The 26,881-nt window shown below is 34.1% G+C and overlaps 1 protein-coding gene across 1 annotated transcript; it reads left to right on the top strand.

The window, feature by feature from the left end:
- Positions 1-42: 42 nt before the first annotated feature.
- LOC134844664 (uncharacterized) lies at positions 43-25,420 on the top strand. Its single transcript, XM_063861469.1, has 7 exons — positions 43-951; positions 1,352-1,534; positions 21,009-21,422; positions 21,494-21,526; positions 21,783-22,049; positions 22,678-22,927; positions 23,146-25,420. Exons 1-7 carry the CDS (start codon positions 292-294, stop codon positions 23,454-23,456), a joined length of 2,118 nt encoding a protein of 705 aa, XP_063717539.1. The 5' UTR covers positions 43-291; the 3' UTR covers positions 23,457-25,420.
- Positions 25,421-26,881: the final 1,461 nt, after the last annotated feature.

Raw genomic sequence — 26,881 nt, 5'->3', positions numbered from 1 at the left:
CTTTTTCTTAGACTTCTGGAATTGGTTCCAAATTGTTTTTTTTTCAGGTTCTGTGCTATTGGCGATTTGTTTTGGGCGTCTTTTGTGAGCCAACTTCTTTCGTTTCGGTCTTTCTTGTATTAATTAAACGACATCTAGTCTTGTCGTGTGACGACGAAATCTTATTGGCTGTGCTGCATTGTGTTTAATCGCTGTTGTCAACCAACCAACTCAAATCAACTAAAACGCAAAAAAAAATTTTAACCTTGTTTATCTGCTAAATTCAGGATAAAAAAATCTTAAACTGAAGCAATGGACGTGTTCAAAGACCTGATTACATGTCATTTGTGTAGCAACCAAATGAACGACCCAAGATGTCTGCCCTGCCTGCATGCCTTTTGTTTACCTTGTTTACAGATTTTGTCGTCAAAACAATGCCAAAACAACAATGTTACTTCCTCCTCTAAAATGGGCATGAGCTACAAGGATGCCCATTCCAACAACGCATTCCAATGTCCGTCATGTAAGACGACATTCGAGGGGCTCGTTATTGAGGATCTGCCTCAAGATTTCAAAGTAGTTCAGATAATAGAAAAGCTACAGCAACGGGAAGTAAACGAGAGCCTGAGTTGCTTCGAACATAAGAAGAAGCTCGAGCTGTTCTGTTGCGCGCCAGGATGCTTGACAGCAGTTTGCTACAAATGCTCCATTACAACTCATCAGAATCACGAAGTAGCAGAGTTGCAAGACCACTTTAAAGCCCTGTTGGACCACGTAATGGCAGCGGAACGCAAAGGACAACAGACTGTGGATAACTGTAACATGTTCCGCAACCGGGAACTGAGGCTGAAGACTCTGGGCGATAAGCTGAAGCAGATAGTGGAGCACAAAGTGAAGTTCATGATTCTACAGGAGAATCTGAAGACGGGACCAGCCGATGCGGAAGCTTCTCCTGAGAACGGAACTATTCAGGTAAAACATGGACTCCGATGAACCACGGATGAACTTCCGATGAACCACGGGTAGAAATATTCGCCTCTGTATTCTAAAGCTTTCAATTATTTTCTATTAGCAAGCGTTACTCAAATTTTTCAGTCGACGAAAGTTTCGAATTGAATTGAATTCATTTATGTAATGTATGAAAATGTGTAAAAAGCTCCGCGTGTTTCATCTTCATGATTTAGAATATCTGTATAATTACAGACCAACAAAATAGCAAAAATAAATTTCCAGCACATTCCATATCCTTGATAGTTCGTCAGATTTGAACCCGCCTTTTATGGTTGCTGTATGTATCCCCTATGTGATTATGATGCATTTTCTTGATGCAAGTTCTCCAGTAACAAAAAATGGAAGTTTTCGCATTTTTCAGGTGCTGAACAGACTGCAGCTGCGTCTTTTGGAGGTGAAGCAGAGAATAAGTCAGGAGGGGGCAACTGGGTTCCTCTCCTCCACTCCCATGCAGATGAGAGAGCTACATGAGTCAGTGGTCAGAGTCATCACTGACCTCAACAACGAGTGCTATAACGCACTCACAAATGTCAGAGCGAAACAAGTATGGATGTGTGGAGCCATATCATCATTTTGATCATTAATGCTGTTATGCTTCATTTGTTTAAAAATTTATGATTTTTAAGTTTTGTGGAAGTTAGCAGCCAAAATATTTTGAAATATTTTAAAACTTTTCAGTTACCATTTTGTGTCATAAACGTAGTGAATTTTCTTACATAGGTCTGAATGATTTTTTTTGTTTGTTCTTTTTTTCGGGAAAAAGTCATAATATTTGTTCTAGCTAAAATTCGTTTTTTCGCGGTTTCAGTTTTGATTTATTTTTAAGCTCACTTCATTTCCTTTGTTGAAAGGGAGGGTAACTCCACTATCGAACAGCTAAAATGAAAAAGTCACGAAAAACGTGATCGAATTCTAGTTTCGAAAATGAAATTTAATTTTCTGATTTCCCGGCGTAAAAAAAATTAGCTATTGATCCAGGTTTCTCAAATTAAATCAATTTTATCAGAAAAGTGTCGAGCATAATTTGTTCTTGAAAATCTAAGAGCTTTAAGGCCATATAATTTTTCTTTAAAATTCAAAATTTCTTGTCAGCATTTTTTTCTTTCTGTTTCCTTGTGAGTTATGTGTTAGGGATGTATAACTCATAGAGTAATTTCGGATAGGGTACACCGTCTGCTCGTCACGCTATCTTATTTTTGGCCGGATAGATTCGTGCAACTTCTTAGTCTAATACCGATCCTAATCTTACTCTTATATCTACTAGTCTCAGGGTGTTTAACTAGTCTCTGCTAGGCTCAATAGATCTAGAGTATACTGGCTTATTGCGACTGCTGAAGTTCTCTTGGAGAGGTAACTAATTTCTAAGTTAAATTTAAATCTCTCTGGTGCTGAAATTACAAGTAATTTCAGCACTTCCAAATAAGTGGGTTGTTAGTTAGATGGAATATGATTGGTTAATATTAAATATTTTATAGTGATAAAATATCTAATTTATCCAATAATAAAATGTAGTTTAGATCAGGTTCCACCCATCCGGGGTTTACAGAGTTTTTAGATTTATCTTTCTTTCTGTAATTGAAGGATGGATGATGCACGTTGGTATTTGGCGAACATCAGTTTCTTATCCGGTTCCTCTTGAAGAAGAACGTTCCAGGACGCTGGAATTATGGACAGGAAGTTGTTATCTTGTCATTCGACAACGATTGTGATCACCAATGAAATCAATCCGATTTCAAAATGGTTTGCTATGTCAGATTTTTCTGTATTAGTAGAGAACTGTTTTGTGTTTAGCCTCGTCTGGGAATGGCGTGAAAATCGTGTTTGGAAGGGATGCCTTATAACTCGGATCTGTACGTATACTTGAACATCGAGGTGGTCATTGGTCTAGTTCAATGAAGTCCTTTTCTGCGAAGTCAAGTCGTACTCTAAATCCTTTGAGTCGTGATTGTGGACGGCATGTCGGTTGTGTTTAGCCATTCTTTTGTTCGAGTGTGATGGGATCGTCTAGTCTTTGGATGTTCGTCTTTGTTGATGTGTATGATCTATATACTGCATATTATGATTTACATTTTATAAATATTTGTTAATTTGGTTTTTAGTCATGATCTTAGTTAGTTGTTTTCACAAAAGCGTTTTATTTTAGTTCAGTTATTTTGAATAGTTACTCACCCTTGAGTACCTCTTATTTAAAATTGAAGTGTGGTCACAAAGCGTGGGTGTAGCGCGGTGGGTTAGGCCGGCTATAAGCATGCTCAGGACGTCCTTCTCTGGTGGGTTAGGCCAGGAGTGGGAATTTGATTTCATGCTGTTTCTTTGAGAGGTCCTGTTATGTGATAACATTTTATGTTGGTTTTTTCTGGTCTTTCTTATGTTACTTTGGTTGTCCTTTTTTCAAAAATCAAATTGTTTTTGGTTTGGGTTTGTCTTACGACTTTTTTGTGTTTTTAATATTTCTTTCTTAGACTTTATAATAGTCTTCAAAAGAATATATTATCCAGTTTTAAACTGGGTTAATCCGGTTTGGGTACCGTTGGTTTTCTTTTCTTAGTCATGCTGTTATTTTATGATTTGTGGTGTTTAGTAAGCTGCGTTGGTTACTTTGGCTTAGTATATAGTTCCTTTCCAACCGGGTTAAAGAAAAGTTGGAAACTTGTTATTGCTTGTTTGAGTTGTTGGTAGTGAAAACTTGAAACATAAAATCATTATTTAAACAATTCTCCGTGGGCGAGCTGTGCGAGTTTGGATAGAATTTTTGTGCGAATAAATGAAAAAATTGAAAAAGTTAGTACTGCTTTCTCATTTTACGAATTTATTGCTTAGAAATTGAATTTTACTGCTTTTGGGGAAGTTTAAAATTATAAATTTTCATCGTATTTAATTTTACTGCTTCTTGGGGAAATATTTTATAAATGATGGGATGCCTTGTAACGAGTAGGTATTTTTACAAGTTTGTATTTTTAAATTAACAAGTTTGTATTTTTAATTGTCTTTTTTCTGTTTTGTAGATGATTGTGGTGTGAAGACTAAAAGAATAAATTAAACATTGATAGAAAATGGTTAGTACAATTTTGAATTTTTTAGTTAAAATTATTTTAATTCATATTTACCTTATTCATCTGGGAAAAAGCCATGTGGGAAGATGTCGTGAATCAAGTCTGATGTTGTTAATAACTTGGCTAGTATGCGTATAACATTTTTAGTTTGTAGCAGTGGCCAAAGCAATTGAAGTGCGTTGATGGTGTTTAGTTCTTCTGTGCCTACTGCGAATTCATGAGGTGTGTTTTGGATTAGGTTGTAAATTTTATGATTATATTTAGTGTTATGAATAAATTCCAGTATGGGTATTTCGATAGGTTGTATGAATTTATGCGGGATAATGAAGGGTCTTGATTCTTCATCCTTGAAGGTCTTCGTGATGGGACAGAATATATACATTTGGGTAACTGGGTCGTAGTTGCGGAGGATGCCGTGGAGGTTAGTATTTTTAATGCAATATGTAAAATTAAGAAAGAATGGTGACGTGTATTTCGAGTTAAGAAACTGAAAACGGTGGTGGGGTTGTCGTGATGGTGTGTGTTAATCAAAATGGTTTTGTATAAAACGATAATATATGTAAGTGTGCGTTTGTTTAGTGCGTAACATTATATCGTGGGAACAGTGCAAATCGCGTTCCTATGGTGAAAGGTTAGTGAAAATAACTGAAATTTATCATAGAAGCTTTCATATGCTTGTATGTCAACTAGTGCTTCTGAAATTATATGATCGTGCTTTTTATCAAAAATATTAAGTGTAAATGGGTATGGTGTTTTAATAAAAATTGTTTCGGTTAGTTGCGGGTTTGCAAAGCGGTCTTCGTCTAAAAATTGATCTTGGTTAGGACGGATGATATTATGATCGTAGTATTAATTTGAGTAATCGTTAGCTCGGGGTGCGGTGAATGTTTTTAATAATTTTTTATATCCAACGTATGTAAATTGTCGAGGTGTTAATGATGTGGTGAGTCTATATAGTATATTTTTGTTTCTCTCGATGTTTTCATTAGTATTAGTGAGTGGTAGATAAAGGGGGTTAGTATAGTTGTAGTAAGCTGTCCAACGAAGTGTTGGCATTAAAACGTGCTCATCAACAAAATTTCGTATTTCATTAGTTGTGGTAGAAGTATTTAATGTATATTGTGGAAAAGAGGGTAGGGTTATTTGAAGGTAATTTTTTGTGTTTGTGTGATCTGGGTGGTTGATATATTCTCTGGCTGTTCCGGGTTTGGTTGTAAATGGGTGATTTGGGAATTTTCGTTTAAAAGTGCGGTAAGCTCGGTTAGTGCTGGTAGGTGTTTCGGTGGATGTGGATGATTGAGCTAATGATGGAGTGTAATCTGAAAGTGGTGTAGGTGTTTGGATTTGATGATGTTACTGTTGATGATAGTTGATGTATCGTAAGAGTGCGGGGGTATGTTAATTAATGTTGTAGTGTAATAAAATTGTCAAGTTCTTCGGAAGTTTGAATGTTATCTGGGGAGTTGTTATGCGATTTGTCGGAATTAAATGGAGAATAGGTTGGGGTTACTTGGGAAGCGTAAGAAGGAGTGGAAAGGGATGAGAGTGGATGACTGGTTTGGATGGGTCGAAAGGGGGTTTTTGAAAAAGCTGAAGAAATGGTCTGGGTATGGGTAGAGGGAGATGGTTCGGAGTCTGCGAATTCGTCGGGAGTTTCTACATCGGAGTTGTTAAATTGTGAGATGGTATGAAAAACTGAAATATCTGAGTAAGTATCAGAATTCATGCTTGATGGTATATTAATAACTGGAGAATCGGGTGGCGGGAAAGCAAAAAGTGGGATAATTGGGATTTGAGTGTGGAGGTTGGCTGGGTGGGACTTTGAGCGATGGAGGGATCCAATTTGTCGGCTCATCGTGGGCTAAAAAAATGATTTTTTTGAGACTGAAAAGTGGTGGTATGAGGTTGTTCGATAATTTGTTCATATGTATTATCATTTTGTCAATGATTTGTCATTATGTGTTGAATGGGTGTGTTGTATTTGGTCTGAAATTTGGATTATTTGTGGTTGCTAGGTTTCGAAAATTTCGGGGAACTAATGATAATGGATGGTTTTGTGGTAGGGTTGGTATCTGTGGTGCTGTAGGTGTTATATCTACATTATTATGTTCTTCGTCATATGTGTTTGGTCTTGTGGATATTTTTGTATTATATTCTTTTATTTGTGCATCTAAAAGTATTTTATTGATTGATGATGAGAAAATTCCAAAAAATCCTGCAATTAATATACGTGCTACACTTGCTGGGCGGTTTACTTGTGTGTATATAGCGCATGTGTTATATATTCCTTTTAACAGTGAGAAAAGAAATCCTATAAAATTAAACATAGCGTATAAGATAGTTAATCTTTTAAAGATGTAATAGGGCCATCCTAGAAAGGCGAGAATTTCGTTTTTTAAGGTTACAAAACTGAAAATATTTATGGGTGAAATATCTTGTGGTCTGTATTTTTCACCGTTTAAATAAATGTAATCTTTAATATCCTTAAAATATCCGCTGTAGTCTTGTGGATAAATGTCTGCAAATCTTGCGGTTTCGGCAAGTTTTCTTAAATTCTGGTCGATTGATTGTCGTTGTATTGTGTCCATTTGTGTTAGTAATTCTTGAAATTGTTGTGTTCTAATGTGATCTTGTATATCAGATTCAGAATATATTCCAATTGATTGTAAATCAATATTTGGGTTACGAGCGATAGCTCGGATGCTTTCTGGTGAAAACTTTTTTAGTGGTTGCATTAATGTAGGATACGGTGTAAGTAGGTAGTATTTATCTTCGTCAGGGTATCCCAAAATTATGTTCGTCATGAAAGTGTATCGATAAAATGTACTTTATTTTTGTAGAATATGGGGATTCTTTTATAACAACGTTTATCTTCAAAAACATATAATGGTGATACTTTTTTGGTGCAAGTATAAAACCATAAAATGTTTCCTTTGTAATCAAGAAAGTTTGATCTATTTCCTGATGATAAATATCCTGCGTCGGGTGTTTTTAATACTGCTAATGCGAGTGATTGTAAGATTTGTGTTCTTTCTATTTCGCATAGTTGATGAAGTGTTTCTAATTCAGAAAATGACATTTCTTGGAAAAATCTGCTAATTGTGTAGTCTAGTTTCATATCTAAGTGAATATCATAATGTATATTACCAAAGTAGGTGCTATTCATTAGTGATAATTCTTGTAAACGTGTGCTTTTACTATCGTATGGTGTTAGCTTTCCACCAGGGTTACCTGTGCTTTCATAGAGGTTCACTGGGACGTATGATGTGCCTTCGTTAATAGGGTGACTTGTTGCGTAAGGGTCAAATTTTATTTTTCCAGTGGTCATGTCGAAACCTTTTTCGTATTCGACAAGTATTTCAGAGTATTGTGTTTTATAAAGTGGATTGCGATATTTACATGCAAATTCTGTTTCGTGATAGATTTGAAAACGTGTCAATTTATTTTCTATATCATGAATGTTTTTGAAATCAGTGCTTTCTTTGTTTGTGAGACGAGTTCACTTGTTAGTATGGAATTGATTCAATAATATAATTTTCATGAAATTTTATCATTCGAGCGTGTATTTTTGCTACTTGAAATGTTGTGCATGTATCTTCGGGAAACCAAACAATTGTTACTTGTGTTCTTGTTGTAGGGTTACAGTAACCTTGATCATTTTTGCAAGGCAATCTAATTCCTTGATAGATCATGGTGTTATCAGTTAAATCTCGTGTGAGTTGTTTTTTTTTCAAGTTGTATTTTCCAATCAAAAAACATTATTTCTTGATATCCTTTATTTTTTGTGTCTGCTTTGCAGTTTGAGGGATTATTTATTCCAATGTGTGGTATCCAGTGTTTATCGTGTATATCATAAGTTAATCGTCCGTGTGCACCATTATATGGGTATTTTTCGTCTAATTGAACATGTCCTTGATATCGTTCAAGTTCTGCTTGATGTACAGAATCGGCAAAGACTTGAAAATTTACCATTTTTCTGTCTGTGTTTTTATTTCTTGTTAGATTTAGTCTGAGTAATTCGTTTTTACAATCGTCGGGGTTTAGATGTAAAAGTCTTTCTGTGTTACTCTGGTAAAATGGTTCGTGATCAAGTCGGTTTTTGTTTCCGTTGGAAACTTGTGAACAATGTACTTTCTTTTCGGAAAATGTTGCTGTAAACTTATATCCTGTGACTGTTGTTGCTCGGGCTTTTGAATACAATGTTGCTATTACATTTGTAGTTTCTATAGCTTGTGGTTCTGTTTCGCATTGTGTTACTTGATTTATTGTAGTGTTTTTTGTTCGTTTTCTTCACAATCATAGTGTGTTACTAATAAATCCTGAGGTCCTGTGCGAGGAGATGGATTTGTTGTTTTGGTCGGAAAATATTAGAAAAAGGATGTGTTGAAATGTTAATGTTTTAGAATATACATGTGTATGATAATCCGGAGTATGGGTTATAAAATGTTGTATCCAATTGTGTTTTTTGTATATCTATCGTATTTATATATTACTTCAGTTGTTATAAATGGTGGTGGTAGCGATTGAGCTGTAATATTTGGTGGACTTAATGGATAGGGGTGTTGTACAATATTATTAAGTTTGACTGTTATTTCAAACTTTAATTGAAGACTGTTTTGTTGGAGTATATGAACGTTATGTTGTCGAATATCTTCGTGGATATCTTGTCTATATTGTAACCTATTGAGTGCCCAACTGTGGAGTCGGTGGCTTTAGTGATGTTGTCCGAATAATGAGGTAGGTGCTACGAATGTGTTCCAATCTAATCGTAGGGGTATATTCGTTGATTGTTCTCTGTAACGAGCGTCGAGGTTATTTGGATAATTTAGGGGGAAAAATGATGGTGATATTTGACTTATTGATGGTGTCGAGGGGAGTGATAATGTTTCTGGTAGGGATGATAATGTTGTATCTGAAGAAATATCTATTGGTTCATTTACTAAGTTTGGTTCTCCTTGTGAGTAAAGTTGTGTTGTCCAATATGGTAGTCGTTCGGTGGTGTTGGGGGGGGGGTTAAAAGGATTTTCACGGATTTTTTCGGATGTTGGTGTTGAACCTAGATAGTCTGAGGGGAGATTTGGTGTGTTTTGTTGTAAAGTGAGCGTAGGAGTGTCTGTTAATGTAATACTAGAGACTTCTGAGCTTGATGGTGTTGGGGATTGAGGTATGCTAAAAGTAACTCTGGGAGTTTGAAAATTTCTATTTCGTCTTGGGTGTATAAATTGTCTATTGACTTCAACTGTATTTTGATTTTGACTAATATGTCTTATTCGATTTAAATCTTGTGGTAATGTGGGGTACAAATTATATGTTGGTTCACTTAGGGATGCTTGTCGCTGAACTGGTTCTAGTGGTTCGGATAAGCGGGCGTGTCGTTCTTCGAAAGTGTACGGGTTATCTTGAAAATAAATTCGTGTGGATGTTTGGGGGTTTTGGGTAGTTGTAGGTATGATTGGGTTTTCTTGGGAAGATGTCGGTGAAGACTGTTTTGGTGGTGGTTGGTTAGCAATTTTGGAAATGTGTCCGGTTAATCTGTTTCTTAGTGGGAAGATTTATGTTTATTGTAATATTCTTCGATGAAAAGAGTTAAAAGGATTATTGCTAAGGCGAATGTGACTATTGCCTTTTTTTACACATTTGCACATTGTCACAATTAGGGATGATAAAAATGTGATGAAAATTACGAATAGTAAAAAAATATCTGTTCTACTAAAAATTGTTCGTATCATTTAAATAGATTTGAATTATCGTACCTGTGAATGTGGTCAATGATTTGGGAAAGTTGAAGATATATTTCAAATAGGAAGTAGAAAATTTAAAAAATATTGCAAAAAATTATTAAAACGATTATTAGGGCTTCAAAAGTTTCAATAAAAAATATTAGCAAAAGTTTAAATAGAATGAAAAATTAAAGAGAGAAGCATTTAAGAAATGATTCGTTCGTCGAATAATTTTTGAACTTCTGGGGCGAAATTCAAGTGTGGTCGGATTATTTATTGATTTTTTGACAAGTGGGTTGAGTTTGTGAAAAATTGTTGGAGGCTAATTTTATGGTGCTCGGGAGGTGTTCTTTGCTTTGTTTTTATTCGTTGGGTAATCTGGGGTATTTTTGAAATTTTTGTACTTTAGGCCAAATGATTATGGTCCTTTTTTACTTTAGGCTAATTTGCCATTTTGGTTGGAGGGTTTTTGAGGTCTAAGTTGGGAAATATTGTTGATCTTTGCATATTTGATAGGGGAGGGTTGTAAAATTATGGTGGTGTTTATTTAAGTTGTCAAGTTTTAGCAAGTTGCTTATTTTTGACCTGGAGGTTGTAAAGTTATAGTTATAGATATGCCTGGAGATTAATATCTATCGGCTAGTAGGTTTGTGTTAGAGATATTGAAGGTGACGGATTTGAGTGAATCGTATTGGCTGAATTTGAACTAGAATTGTTGCGTATGTTTCAGCATGTTATCTTGAAAATGTGAAAGTTCTTAATGATTTAGAGGTGTACGAATTGTTGACTTTAAAATTAAAGTTGTTTTTGAAATTCTACTTTCTTTAATATTTTAAATTGTGGGATGAATGTTTTGTAATTTTTACGTCGTTGATTTCTAAGTCGTGATGATTCTCTGTGTTCTGATTTTTCTATTTGTTCTTGTGGTAAGAATTTTTTCTATCACTTTCCTGTTTTTTCTTTCTTTTTGAGATATTTTTGGGTCTAGTGTTTTTATATTTTTATGAGTTGTGTTTTGTTTTTGACTTTGTTTATGATGAATGTCGTCATGTACATTTGTTTCTTGTTCTCTATATGTATTGTTTTGAATAACTTTTAAACCTGTAAAAGAATATAATTGAGTTAATTCGCGTAATGTGTATTTATTCGGGTAGTAAGGTAATAAATTGTTACGATGTTGAACAATTTCTTTTTTAGTTGAATCTGTGAGTTTGTATGTTACTTCAGTGGGTTTGGCAATTATTTGGTATGGTCCTTTTCGAAGTGGTTGTAATTTTTTGGAGATTCCTTTTTGTGTATTAAAATTAGGTATTAAGACAAATGTTCTAATTTTTAAATCTGTGGCTGGCATAAAACGTGAATTAATTTGGCTGTTAATGTTTCGCCTTTGTAACAATTTCTTTGTTACTTTTTGGTAGATTTCATTGTGCTTTTTATCTCTATTCAAAATCCATTCGGTATGTGTGCCGGAGGCTAATTTGAGAATTTGTGGGTGATGAAAATGATCTTCATATGTGTGTGTAATGGTAGATTATAGCATATTGAATCTTTATTTGGTTTGCAATGACCTTGTGCGTTTTTGTGAGCATTTGCTGTGAACATAATTGGTTTTCTTGGTTTTTGATTAAAAACCATTTCATATGGTGACATTCCTAAAGTTGTCGTTAATTGTGAATTGTATGATAAGGGAAATAATTTTACATCTGCTGACCATTCTGTGTATCGTGTATCATTTCCATTAATGATACATCTAAGATATTCTTGTAATGAACGGTTCATACCTTCGACTAAACCGTTTGTCCAAGGTGCATGAGATGTACGTGGTTTATGTTTAATGTTGTATAAGTGGCATTGTGTGATAATTTCATTATTAATAAACTCTACCGTTGTCTGTAACTAGGATTTCGGGTAATCCGAATTTAGCTATCCAGTGTTCGTGTAAGCATAATAAGTATTACAATGTGGTACTGGGTTGAGTGCTACATAGTGCGTGAATGCATCAACAATGACCATAATGTAGGAATTTCCTTCAGAGGATGGTGAAATTGGTCCTTTTATGTCGAATGAAATTCTATGGTTGAATTATAAACTAAGACAAATGGATAAAGTTTGTTCAATTGACATATTATACAATCATTGCATACTTTTTTTATCCAAATTGAGGCATTTGTAAAATAAAAATTTTGTGTGGAGTTCGAGTATGTCTTTTCTGATCCGGAGTGTCCTTTTGTATTTTGTGTATTGGAGATGTTAGATGTTATCAGTATCATAATACTTAAAGGAAGACAGGGAACTTTAGAATCATCTAATTGATACTCTAAAAGATCTGTATTTTCATTGATTGTTGTGTTATTAAATTTTCGGAAGTATCGGAGAGTGTTTTGTTTCCTAAAATTGTGGTATCAGCTTTTGCTGGTTTTGTTTTATATTTGTGCCATGATTTGAGTTGTCTAATTACTGGGTCAAAATTTTGGTATTGTTATAAAAGTTCAAGTGTAATTTTTTCTGTTGGTGGGACAAAAAATATTATCAATTTCTAGTTTTGAAAGGGGAATTGTGTCAAGTGGGTCATGGAGGTTAGAAACTTGATTTATTGTGTATTTTGAATCGTTTGTTTGTGGTCCTGATAAATTTATTTTATCGGTCAAATTTTCTTTTTCAATTAATGGAAAAAGGTCTTTTTTATGCGGATGTTGTTTTATTTTCTTTTGTTGAGTATTATTTTTTATCCATTGTGAGTATGGAATTGGTTTAAAGGTAGATGTATCTAATAAATCAACTTCATAGTGATTATTTTGGCAATCTAGGTAGAGTGGAAAATGTTGTAGATTATTTATTTGTGATTGATCAATGTCAGTTTTTCTGCGTATTTGCATTCTAATCGGGGTGATGTTTCATCTTTTGCGAGATAGAATTCGGTATTTTTTGGTATTTCAACTGGTTTTTCGTGTAAGTAGTTCAGGTGGCGTATTTATACTTAATGTATCTGGTAATGCAAGGTTTTTTCCTGCTGTCCAAACTATATGTAAGTTTGGGAATTTCATTAAAATTAATTGAAATCTATTAACTGTATGATTAGGATTTGATTTTTGTGTGAAAAGAAATATAATTGGTTTATGATCTGTAAATACAACTGTTGGTTGTTTTGATCCAAGTATCAGAAATTCGTATTCTGTAAGCGTGTATTTTATAGCTGTACATTCTCGCATTAGAGTATAGAGTCGTAGCTCGGCTTGTGTGAATAATCGTGAATTTGCTGATATAAGATTCATTTTATTTGTTCCACTATGTGATTGTAATAATGCTGCGCCGATGCAAAAATTTGAAGCATCGCACATTGCATAGAGTGGTTGGTTTGGATCTGGAATTGTGTTTGAAATTTGTTCTGAGGATGTTATAGAAAGGTCTCAAGTATAATTGCATTTTGTAAACATATTTACTTAAGAAATTCAACATTCCAAGGAATTCTTGGATTTTCATTTTATTTGTAGGTGGTTGAAGTTTTTGAATTGCATCATTGCGTGATTTTGATGGAGTGATAGTGTTTCGTTCAATATTATGTCCTAAAAATTTAACGCGTGTGAAGAAGAAATGTGATTTATCGGGGGCTGCTTTCAGATTTTCGTTCTGAAGTATTTCATGATATTGTTCCAAAACTGTAAACATTTCGTCTTTAGTTTGTGATTGCATGAAAACATCATCTAAATATGTGATTGCATTTTCCTTGAGTATTGGTGGTCTAAAAATTTTATTCATGAAAGCTGAAAATGCTGCTGGTCCTATGGATATTCCATAGAATAATCGATTTAATTCGTATTGTTGATTTCCAATAACAAATTGTGTTAATCGTCGTGATTGTTCATCTAGTGGCATTTGATTGTAAGCACTATTCATGTCTGCGGTTGTGAAGTACTTACCATTTATCTTTGTTAAGATAACTTGTATTGGTTCAATGCGCCAATTACATTTTGATTCGTCAATTAGTGAATTGAGATATCTAGCGTCTAAAACTATTTTTAGTGATTCACCTTTTGCTAGAATGATAACAGGGTTGATGAAGGTATTACCTTTTGGTTGTTCTTCTTTATTTACTGGTGATATAATTTCGTATTCTAAAATATCAAGTAATCTATGTACCTTGTGTAAGTGAATCGGTACTTTACTTGCTCTTTGTTTTTTGAAAACTGCGTCAGGTTTTAATGGAAGCTGTAGTGATGAACTAATTTTTCCAACGTCTAATTTTGATGTTGCGTAGACTGTTGAATATTTTATCAGTTGCTCAAATTCATTTTGCGCTATTTGTGAATGTTGAAAATTAAACATTGTTAAAAATTTTTGTTTTTCTTTTGTATAATTTGTTATATTAAATGTTGGTTTAAAATATGGTGTTTCTGTGAAGTAATCTATTTTTTTTTCATTACTTATTATATTATTTATGGATAATTCTTCAAGAATTGTTGATTGACAAATATCTAATAGTTGTAATATATTATTTACTCGATATGCTACTTCATTTATAGGTGAAGTTGTAGCGTTTGTTTCACAATATCCTAAGAGTCCTAAGGGTAATGTTATTTGATATGGTGTATTATTATACACGTGTAGTGAAATAATATCGGAATTTGTGTTTTTTTCAAGTATTTTATTGATGAGATTGTAATTTTGAAAAATTTGTGAATGGGTTTAAGTTCGAAATCTGACATGAAAAGTTGTTGTTTGTTTTGACTTTTGTCATACTGATGACCTCGTTTTATTGAAAAGTTGTATACGTTTCCTGATAGTGGTTTCAGGTGTTTCCGTTCTTGATTATAAATGGGGTAAAATTTTGAGAAAAATGGTGGTTGTTTGTTTAATCTTTTAAAGAATGTTAAGGCTGTGTTTTTCGTTTTTGTATATTTATCTTTGATATGGATTTTACTATTTAAGATGTTTATTGTTGGTATATATTTAGTCATAAACGGTATGCCAATGATATTGTGCTTAATATCAGTAATATGAAATGTTTGTTTGAATGGCTTGTTCAAAATCTTGTTTTGTTCCATTGTTCTTGTGGGAACAAGGAATAGTTGGTTTTTTTTCCATAATTTACTAATGTTGATCCTTGTGCTGTTGCTAATTTACTAGATGTTTCAAGAGGTGTTAAATTCGGATGCAGTGTTTTGATTTCATTCCATGTGGGAATGTTAATGATATTTGATTCTGCTCCTGAATCGATTAAAATATCAATTTCAAGATCTGGTGGTTGAAATTCTTTACTTCTTGGGCTCTCTAAGAGAAATGGGATTGTCCAAATTTTTTCTCTCGGTTGTTCTTTTTGTATGTTTTGATAAATGTGTTTTGTGTTTGAGCATTCTACTTCGTCTTTTTTATCAGGTTTAATTACAGTGTTAATTTCGTTTACTTCTTGTGTAGTTCGTGTATTATTATTAATGGGTCTAGTGTAATAATCATGAAGAAGTTCCAATTGATTTTCGTATATGTGTGAACTAAAGGGTTGTTCATATATGATAGATTCACAGTCATTTTCGACTGTTATCATATTTACTGAGATGGTATTATCTGTATCACTTTCAGTATCCGTTGATTCACAATTAATGTGGTTTAATTGTAATTCATTATTTTCTGCGTTATCAATACCTGGGGGGTCTGAAGTTGTTTCTTCATTTGTTTGTACTTGATTGATTTGTCTTTGATGCTTTGGTGTGTTACTTCTGTATCGATATTTAGAATCAGGGTAACGGTTATTATTCCTATGGGGTGACTGGGAATAGTTTCTGTATCTATTGTTGTAGCTCGAGTTTCGGTTTTGTGAATTATTTCGTGATCTGTTATGATAGTTATCATTTGATCTTTAATTATTTGATCTATTATATGAGTTGTTCCTTGATCTGTTGTTTGGATAGTTCTGATTTCGATTGTTGGAATAACTTCTATTCCTATTGTTTGAATAGTTTCTATTTCTGTTGTATGATGAATTTCGTGATCTATTGTTGGAACAGTGTCTATTCCTTGGGTTTGAATGGGAACTGGATGCAGAAACAAATTCTGTTGTGTTTGAATTCGATCATGAATAGTTATTTCTCTTTTGGTTATTTTGGCTATTCGATCGACTATATCTATTTTGTGAGAAATTTCGTGAATTTCTTTGATTTCTTTGTTCGGGCGATCTACCTCTATAACTGGAGTTACATGGTGATTGATTTCTTGAATAATTTGAGTTGCCTGGAAGTGGTTTTCCAGAGCTATTATTGCTGTGTATATTCTTGTTTTGTAGATTTTGATCTTTTTTCATATATTGATAGAGTGACTTATTTGGTTCTTTGCGCTTTTGAGGTTTATTCTGATTTTCCTGTTGTTTTTGTCTACATTCGGCAATACTGTGTCCGTATCGTCGGCAATAATTACACCATTTCTTGAAAGATGGCTTACCTTTAAAGTTTGGGTTCTTTTCATAGATTTTTAATATTTCAGTGATTTTTCAATCAGGTCTATATCTGATCCTTGTATGTTATTTATATGTGTAGTATTTGTTTCGATCCTATTAACATACTGTAATTTTAGATTTTCTGTTTCTTCAAGTTTCATTGTGATTTCTGCTTGTTCTAATTTATCTACTATTTTTCTAAAATCTAAATCTGGTTCTCGAATTGAGGAAGGATGAGATGCTCTCTTTTTTATAGCTATTTTCCTTAATTGAGGTGAATATGCTTTTCGAACTAGTGTTTCGATTCGAACTGCTAATTGTTTCATTTGGTAATCTGCGAATTTTGTTGCATAAAACTCTTTGATGTTGTTTGTTTCATGCAGAATCAAACATTTTTGAAAATTCTTATGTGAATCTTTTCCAATCTGATTTTATTTCTATAGGTAGTACTGAAAACCATTTTTGGGCTGCGCCATCTAGTGTTGTTTGTATTAACGCTGTGCGTCTATGTATCCAATTTTGATGGAGTGGCGTATTAATTGGTTCGGGTCCTATATTTAAAATTAAATTTGCTGTGACTGCATTTAGGTAATCTTCTACTGAGTATTCAGGGTCTGTTCCTGTGAATACCATTAATGGTTTATTGGATGTTATTGACGATCCTCCCATTAAATATGGATTCATCGTCATTTGGAGTGACTCTGCGGCGTTTGGTATTTGCGAGAAATTTGTAAGTTGATTTTTTGTTATTTCATGTTGTTGTAGGTAATATGGTAGCGGTATTTCAGTTTGCATTTGAGTTGGTTGGTAGGAATGCATAGTCATTGGGTTTTGTGATTGTTTGGGTTGAAAAGATTGTGCGTTAATTGAGTTTTGTATATGCATTGGTTGTTGATTCTGCATATCTGCTGGATTTTGTGGGTAAATCTTCATATTTTGGGATGGTTGAGATTGTCGCGGTCTTTGTGTGCGATATTCTTGTGTATATGGTGCAAAATGTCTGGTTGATGATAATCATCATCATCAGATGATAAGTAATTTGTGTAATAAGTTGTTTATTCCTATTTTGTTGAAAAAATGGGTAATTTTCACTATAATCCTGTGGAGGGTGTGGATTATCTTGGAAATTTACTGAATTGGTCGGTGTATTTGGAAGATTCCAATAGTGAGAACATACTTGGTTTAGGTTTTGCTTATTTTTTCGGGGGGGGGGGGGTTAATTTGTTTTTGATTGATTTACATAATTATAGTTGTGTTCTGCAAAACTGTTTCTTGTGAACGTTTTTCGTGTTTTTGACGGTTTTGTCATTGGTCTATGTGTCTGATAGTCCATATGTGAATATTTTGGAGCAACCGAAGGTTTAACGGTCGATTGTAAGGTTACTTGTGGTAGTGTTGTATTTTTATTTTTCGGTGTTGTGAGGTTTGGACGTATTGGTGAGATACTTTGTTGTGTAGTTGTTACTGTTGTTTGAACTGTTTCTTCATTTATGAAGTGTGATGGTGTTTGAATATCTTGTTGTGTAAGATTTCTAGTTCCATTGAGATTTTCATGATGTATAACTGTTGAATTTAAGCTGTTATTTTGTGTATCAACTAAAAATGTATTATAATTTAAAGTCATTTGTTAGTGGTATTATTTTTACATAATCTTGGTGAAAAGATATTGTACTTATTGCTTGACTTGAGATATCTGCTGGAAAATTTTAAAATGCTGGATGAGACCATTCAGGATCCCAAACGTAATCTGATTGTTCTGCAATGACAGTGTCGTCATTGGTACTTTGGGTTCTAAAGGTTTTTCTGGCTTGTTCAATTAAGTCGATATTATGTGTAAAATAATCAATTGTAAACCATGCTAGTATTTTTTGTAAATCATGTTTAGTGTTTTGTGAGACATCATTATTGGCAAAAATTTCACGGATTGCGTTTAAAAATGTTGAAAATGCGACGATTTCGTTTCTTACTTTTGTATGTTTTGATGTTTGGACTGGTGATATACTTTGAGCTTCTGTTCTTTCTAATATAGATAAATAACTATATATTATTGTAAAAACTTCGTTGGTGAATATTGAGTTTGCTCTCTGTGAGTTTTGATATTGTATGCTTTTGATATATTCTGTGAATACTTTTGAGAATTCTAAATCAATATCGTCTGTTTGGATAACATATTTACCATGAAGTGTTCTTGGTGTACTGATTTCTATGGTGTAGATTCCGTATTGTTGTGTTAGGTTACATTTGTCTTTCAGATGTTCTATAATTTGTCTTTTGTTTTTTAAATCTGGGAATTCTGATTTGCATGGACTGATTCCTGGTTCAAACAATATTACGAGTAAATTTTTGCAAAATCGTGTTTGTCCTCTATCACTGAGTGAATTTATAACAAAGGGAAAACTGCTTCTTTGTCTGGACTTTCGTCACTTCGAGTGTTGCTCATTTTTTCGTTTGATAACTGCTAATATATAATTATCAATATGTCTAATTGGTTGATTCCAATTGTATAGATGTACTGGTTTGTGTTTATATATCTTTTTTATTCTTCTTTTTCCTCTTTTTGATGAGTTTGAAGCTGTTTCTGAATCGGAAAAATATAACTGATCATGGATTGGGCAATTTTTATTTACTGATTCTTTTAATTTGTATAGTGCGTCTAGACTACTGACTTCTGATTCGGAGAATGCATTTCTATTTTTTGAAAATCTTTTTCGTGTTATCTGTCTTTGTTTACTTATAATTTTTCTTTTTATTGTTTGTCGTTTTGTTCGAATGTATTCAACTGTTTGTGTATGCGGGGTTATTACAAGATCGTATTTTTGGTTGTCTATTTCACAATTGTGTAATACGATTGTTTGTTTATTTCCTAAATTTTTCAATAACATAAGGTTTAGGATGAGGGATGCAAGAAGTTAAGTGATTTTAATTTTCCTAGACTGTTAGTCCTTACGATTTTTTGGTTAGCTTAACCTGGGTCTTTTTGTTCAGGGTTGGAGAGAAAAACATATCGATTCCGAAGAATGATTTTACTTTCTCGTGGCTAGTCTAAGTTAAGGTGTTAACTTACTTAATCTTACTTAGGGGTAGTGATTGTGTTCAAGGGTTGGAGAATAGGAAATCGATCCACAAGAATCAGGTATAATTAGAACGCAAGTAGTTCGTTAGATACTATTTTAAACTTACTAAGTTTAAGATTTATCCTGGGTCAGGTAAGAGGAGGGTTCAAGTGAAGGATGAATAACCGAAGTTCTTCACTATTTAGCCTAATTTGAATGGTTAGCGTGATTAAAAATTTCTATTAGTCCTGGGTCTTTTGAAAAGGTTGGATAGTGAATCGACGTTTGAGGTCGTTAGACACTTGATAAGTGGGTGGGGGAGAACAAAATTGTTCTTCTTGATCCAAGGATAAGCCTTGATGATCAGAATTTAAAATTTATAAGATAGAAAATTGAGTTAGATCCAAGGAAAGCCTTGATGATCTGGTGGATAGTGAATCGTTGGATAGTGAATCGACGTTTGAGGTCGTTAGACACTTGATAAGTGGGTGGGGGAGAACAAAATTGTTTTTTTTATCCAAGGCTAAGCTTTGATGATCAGAATTTAAAATTTATAAGATAGAAAATTGAGTTAGATCCAAGGAAAGCCTTGATGATCTGGTTTAATATGAAATAAAATTAAGTTTAAAATAATTTAAATTTATTTGGTAAAAGGTTTTAGTTTTTGATGATATTAGTTGATTTATGATTGCTGTTAAGTTTAGGTGATGAAGCTGGAACAACAGGATGATTTATATATACTAACAAATTATTGTCATGCTACTAATTTTTATTTTTGTTTTCAATAAATATTTTTTCAAATATGTTTTATATATTACTGCAGAATTGGGGGAACGATTTGAGATCTTTTTATCAATCGTTATTGAACAATAATATTTTTATCTAGCGCCTGAAATAATCATTGAAGATTTCCTTCAAGGATTTTATGTTTGCAAATGAAAATCTAAATTCATTGCTAGTAAGATTCTAAATATAAAAGTTTGTGTTGGCTTTTGCCGTACGACCATGAAACTAAATGGTAAGTTTCTATGTAGTCGTATGTCGTCTCTTGTCCGAGGTCTTTTTCCAATACCGGGTAGTTCTCGTATTTTGCGGAATAGCGGCTGTGATCTATTGAGTCGTAGAGACATTTCAATTAAGTTATTGTCGTGTAACATTTTGAAAATGTTTTGTCTATTTTCTAATCTATTTTTGGTTAATTTTAAGCTACTTTGTTTTTTAAGGTCTTTATTCGAGACTTATGGTCGCACCAGATGAGTTATGTGTTAGGGGTGTATAACTCATAGAGTAATTTCGGACGGGTACACCGTCTGCTCGTCACGCTATCTTATTTTCGGCCGGATAGATTCGTGCAACTTGTTAGTCTAATACCGATCCTAATCTTACTCTTACATCTACTAGTCTCAGGGTGTTTAACTAGTCTCTGCTAGGCTTAATAGATCTAGAGTATACTGGCTTATTGCGACTGCTGAAGTTTTCTTGGAGGGGTAACTAATTTCTAAGTTAAATTCAAATCTCTCTGGTGCTGAAATTTTAAGTAATTTCAGCACTTACAAATAAGTGGGTTGTTAGTTAGATGAATATGATTGGTTAATATTAAATATTTTATAGTGATAAAATATCTAATTTATCCAATAATAAAATGTAGTTTAGATCAGGTTCCACTTGCGTTCATGACTCTTTATAAGCTGTCTCTTGGCTATGTTCATGGTTTTCTAAATTTGAGTACGCGTTAAGAGTCATGTTTATTTTGCGGTCATTTTCCTAGACTTCTGCTGTCGATTTGGACGCTTTCTCTGAGCTGGTGAAAGAGTTTCTCAGCAATGGAACATGTGGAGAATATGTTGACACTAGAGCTCCAGTAAACGTGGTTCAAACCGAAATCCCATCTTCAGCAGCCGCAGTTGCTGTCGAGTTATCCCCAGCTGTTTCTCACAAGAGTCTGGACAGTGTCATGTTCAGCGAAGATCCTTCTTCAGTCGGTATGCGAGGAGACGACACAATTTCAGTCATCAGTTCGACCGCAGCTGGAAGTGACTTAATAGCAGCTGCAATGACGTCATACTCGCTGGACGATACGGGTTCGACTTGTTCCTCCAGTAAGGATTCTCCCATAAGGCGCCAGATGCCGATGTCGACAGTTATGGGAACAAGCAGTCCAAATCCTCACAATTCCGCTCAGGTTGGTACAGACACATCTTTGATTCGTATCCCAATGTGTACTAGTTGAATCAGTTTTTTTTTTGTTTTTAGAGCACTTACTCAGATGTGAGAAACAATGCTCAGGTAGGTGATTATCAAACAACTAACAATGTCGTTATCTTTAGCACCTAAAATGTTTAAGAAATATTACTTTCATTTGATAGTTTACGACTGTTTCCTGCCAATTCCAGTCATTTTTCGAGCGATCATAAGTTTCTCCTTTTTCGTAAGGTATCGAAATCAAGTAAATAGTTTTCTTGGGTACTGGGATTAAGTTAATTATGCGCAAAAAGATTCCTATTTCCCAGAAAAGCCCCATCTAAGAGATTCTTTTTTGTAGGTTATTCTGCGTTTCCAAGTGGTGAACCCGACCTTCGACAAGTTCACCGACATCCGTGACTGTGCCCTGTTGGGAGAGGACTTCGCAGTGATTGACAAGAGGAACGAGTGGATCAAGTCGTTCGACATCTCAGTGGGCAGGTACATTGGGACGAACAATAAGGGCTTCACCGCCAGTCCAGTGGGAGTGCACACTCTCACTAACAACACTATGTTACTCGTGGAAGAGAACGAAAGAGCAGCATGCGAGCTTTACTTCGTCGACAAAGTACGTACACTAATTTCAGTTCTATTAATAGCGTTTACCCTAAAGAATTATGTCAATTAGCCATAGCAGATAAAAGTTCATGATTGACCGTGCAGATAAAAATGCATAATTGACCGTGCAGAAAATGTTTTTTTGGCAAAATAATTGAAGTTTCATTTGGGCGTGGTTTTGAACCTTAAAACTTGATCGCTTTTTAGAAAGTGTGCTCGTATATCGAGTGTTTCGCTTCAGTACACAAAGTTAAATCAACTGGTAAGGTAAGAAGTCAAAAAAGGAAGTCAAAAAATTTCTGTTGCTAAATGTTCATTTAAAAAAGATTTTAGAAGTGATAATAGTTTAGTTTTGAATTCTTGTTAATTGTTACACGTGGCTGACATTCGATATGATAGAACTATACATAATGCGAAATTGTTTGCAATATCTTTTCGGGCAAATAAATAATGTAGCCTACTTTCAAACTGCTCACTTGGACATTGGAAATAGTTTTTAGCTGGTTTCACCCGGTAAATCAGTGTTACAATCTATTTAATCTACAAAGGCCAGATTAAACTGCCCAAGGTCACCGACACGCAACAATTTGGCATTAACTAATTAATGAGGCGAATAATTAACGATTAGTTTGTTGCAGGATCTAATGGATAAGAGTCCCTTCGTTCCGGACCTGCCAATAAACGAGAGAATCCATGATGTTTGCACCTCCCCAACTGGACAGATAATCCTAAGTACAAAGAGCATGAATGTGTATGAGCAACATGCCATCACTTCCGAGTTCGGCACCAGAATGTCCAAATGGAGGGAGACTCGCTTCAACCTCCTCTTCAACGCCAATTTCATGATCAGTCATATGGCTGTGTCCGCTACTGGCTTCATTGCATTGGGTGAGCTGAGTAACATAAGAGGCTTTCCTTAATTAAGGAGATGTTTGGGTATATCATGACTACCATTCGAAAAAAAAGAAATCCAAATTAATGCCAACCAAGCCAATTAAGTTTACTAGCCTTTATTTATGCTAGTTTCCCTTTTTTGACGAAACATAAGTGCTTCTCACGAGAAACAAATTAGATTTCGTGTTCGTGATCTGTTAGTATATAATTAGGAAATGCGGAGGATAACTTGATCTACTTGTACGATCGCAATGGACGACACAAGTGGAAGTTTCCGGTACGAGAGAATACGAGCTTCAAACGACTGAAGCAGATCAACTTCGACCTTGCTGGAAATTTGATCACTGTAGACAACTACTACCAACAGGTGCAGGTTATCTCAAGACAAGGAAAACTCATCCGGGTGCTCCATGGAAGAGCTCTCCAGTTCGCCAGGCCAATCTGCGCTGTGCCCAAAGGCGACAACCAGATTGTTGTGATGTCCGAATTTGGATCTGTAGTTGTCATCGAGAAATATCTGTGAACAGAAAAAGCCACCACGCGAACGGAAAAGGAAAACGTGAAAAAAAAACGAAAGGATTACGTGGTTGGAAGTGCCGAAATAAACTGAAGTGAGAAGCGTTGAATGAAACTTGGCTATTTAAAATATGCTTTAATTTTTTGTAAGTGCTGCGACTGACTATTAATTAACAAATTGATAGATAGATAATCGAGTAGTATTATGTAATTTTCTTCTTAATAATTAATTACCTGTAGTTATTTTTGATATCATTGATTGGTTCGGTTTCTTTCTGGAATCGAAGATAGTTTAAAACTTGCACAGTTTAACAACAATATTTGGATTTGTTTGCAGTTTCGTTAATTTTGGTGATTTTTAAATTCGATTAGATTTGTGGATACGAATTATCACGTCTAAATTTCATTAGTGGACGTATTACTCTTTACAACCAAATAAATCACCTAGTTTCTTTTTGCTAGTCTAATCTAACGTGTTTCTACCAAGTCGACCGGAAGATGAATATGAATAACGTTCGAGTGCGACTCGATTCAGAGAAGTTATCATTGTTTCACAACATTGGCGCTAAATTTAGTATGTATTTATTTATAATAAATTTCCTGTTTTATGGTTTGATTTGGATTATCACTTACTTCATGAGAATCTGTTCTGCGATGTGCTGATGGATTTGACTTTTCAGCTTGGTTTTATATACTATTGTGTTTGGTTGTTCATTTTTGATAGTTCTTTCTTTATTTTGCTTTGTTGTATTTTGATGCCCGATAGAACAACAATGACTTGTCGTCTTCTCCTGCCCCGCCACGATAATTCATTTGAGACTGATGGTTGGTGTGCGAAACGAAACACCCTGTCAAAGACAAGTCATTCTCTTGTTACTTGTTAGTGCTCTCAAGATTATACTGTTATAGCAGAGTGTCTTTCTTTCCTTTCCTTTCCTACCCTACTAGTCCCTTTTTGTCATCCCTACTTTCTCTTTTCTCTGACTTATTTGACCCCCTTCCCCCTGCCTCTCACTGTCTACTTTCCCCCCTCATCTCCCCACCTTCCTAACAACACTTGAATCTTCCATTCTTGTTGCCCTTCCTTGCCCTCACTTTTCTGTCCATGTTGATACATGTCCGAAAGAACCAACTCCTACCCTCTTATTTGTGAAATGGCGAAGCTCGAGAAATTGATCACAATCACCAATGCCTGCATAGGCTTTGTAAGGATTCCAAACATTGCCATTTTTCATCAGAATTTTTTACTTGTGGGTTTAAGATTAAGCTAAGTTGGATTGAAACGTGACTACTGGTAATTGTTTCTCTGTTAATTGAATGCGACTCCCAGTATCCTCTTTTCGAGCTTCATCATATTTGCTATCTTGAATAATAATTAAACTAAAGTAAACTAAATTAACTGCACATAATATTTGATAAACTTAATATTCATTTTCCTGACTCGTTTTGCTTTTCACTCTGACCCATATTTCCTATTTTTGTTAGAAGTATACTTTGTTTTCCGGTATTGCGCTGTCCTAAAAACTGAATCAAGTCCATTTAGTTCAATTAATTTCATGAATAATATCTGGTCAATAGAAATAAGGTGATTAGGACACTTCTATGGTTAATATTTTCCTTTGTATAAAATGCAAAAGAAAAGTGCTTTTTCATACTAAGAGATTTTATAAATGCTATATATTTTACCTGCTCTATATTTGAATGTTTTCGAATGACTCAGAATTAGAACCAATTTTGTGATTAGACCTTCAACTGCCGTTAAAGAGTGCTAATTTCTAGGCACATGGTGTGTGCATTGCTGTTTCGGAGAATTGTGATTTGCAAAATACCGTTTTGAATAAACTTGACTTTTCCTTAGATTTTTCTTACTTCCTTCCAATATTTGTCCCCTATAAAGACTTATGTTATCGAGATTGAAAAATATTGATTTTGTTTGGATCTAAATGAAAATTAAAACTTTTCTATTCGAAAGTTTTGAAGATACAGGATCAGCAGGTTTGGGGATCAAAGTGGTGAAATTAGCTTTTTTTGCTAAATAGATGCTTGGATATCCAAATATTTACGTTTGTTACTAGACAGCAATGTAAAATTTACTAAAAAAGGAAAAAAATATTCGAAGAATTAAACTCTATCAAAAATTTACATCTGTTAATGGGTAAGGCGTTTGTTGTGCTTTCGTTATTGTCCTATCTGATGGTATATTTTGAGTTTTTTGCGCTCGAATCTTCGCCCATGAGTCATAAAATCCTTATGCTTAGTTGAATTTTTTTCCGTCTTCATCAGCTATCTGCATCAACTTATCAGGATGAAATTATTTGGGAAAAACAAGCCAATTTACTTATTCTTTTGCGTGAAATATACTCCCGAACAAAAGTAAATTTGATAAAAAGGTTAGCCGTTTACTGTGCAAGTAGCACGGAGTGCTCCGTCATAGCCTTGAAAAATTGTCAAAAAGTTTTGTCAAATTAGTGTCGTGTTTCTGCAGGGTGTGATAAAGATCTGATTGAAATAATAGAAATAACGCGTATTCAACAGTCATATTAGAATAGGCTAATTGGAAAACAGTTTATTTTGAAAAATGAATAGCAAATCGAAAAAAAAATCATTAAAAAAATTTCAGTTTCTTTGCAGAAATTTTTTGAATATTGAAGTTTTTGAATAGCTATCAAGTAAACTTGAAATCAAACTCCAGACGCTCTGTCGAAAAGAAGAGTAAAATATGAAAATTATCAAATATTTTCAGACTGACTGGAAATCTTTTTGTTGCAGCTAGTTGAGTTGATGCGTTTTGCGCATTTCTTTTTCGTTGAATTTTTTGATCATTTTTTTCATATTATTCTTACTTGTTTCATTTTTTTCTAGGTTAGATTGTTTTAAACTCAATGGTGGTTGGCAAGCTCAAATTATTATTAAAGCAGAAATGGTTTTTTTCAAGAAGTTTTATTTTTTTACGAAAAATTTCAAGAGGATTTGATTGCTTTGAAATGTCATCTTCAGTTATTATCTGCTCATTATCCTAAAGAGCATGTTTTATTCTGCAATTCGATATAATAAGTTAATTTAAAATGGATGAGAAATCTGTTACTCCCATTTCAAAAAATCTCTTGTTTGTTTTGCGCAGTGGCTTATCAGCCAATTAACTGAGTTGCTAAAATATTTGTCATGCTTTATAATATCCAAGGTTTACAGAATTATGACAGAAAAATTGCTTTTTAGTCCAGATTTTAAGAAATTACCTTGATGCAGAAGCAAGGTTTTGACAATCCGATCATATTATTTAAAATTTTTCACAAACTGAATGGTCACTCATCAAACGAGAAGCGTTTTTTACCATTGTCTGAATGTCGTTAATTTGTTGCGTGATTTCAAAAACTTTTGCTCTTCGTTTTTTCACTTTTCGTTGAAAGTGAGGAAAAAAACGTGCGCGGTTTT

The sequence above is a fragment of the Symsagittifera roscoffensis genome, chromosome 1 (assembly GCF_963678635.1).
Source record: "Symsagittifera roscoffensis chromosome 1, txSymRosc1.1, whole genome shotgun sequence".
Classification (NCBI taxonomy): domain Eukaryota; kingdom Metazoa; phylum Xenacoelomorpha; order Acoela; family Convolutidae; genus Symsagittifera; species Symsagittifera roscoffensis.
Note: the sequence above shows the minus strand (reverse complement) of the source record. Positions and strands in the feature narration are given on the sequence as shown.

Bases quoted from the DNA above. Each gene is read 5' to 3' on its own strand.
- LOC134844664 (XM_063861469.1), top strand. From the start codon at position 292: ATGGACGTGTTCAAAGACCTGATTACATGTCATTTGTGTAGCAACCAA. The intron at 1,535-21,008 runs GTATGGATGTGT...TCATTTTCCTAG, and splicing joins CAAATGTCAGAGCGAAACAA to ACTTCTGCTGTCGATTTGGA. The intron at 22,050-22,677 runs GTACGTACACTA...AGTTTGTTGCAG, and splicing joins AGCTTTACTTCGTCGACAAA to GATCTAATGGATAAGAGTCC.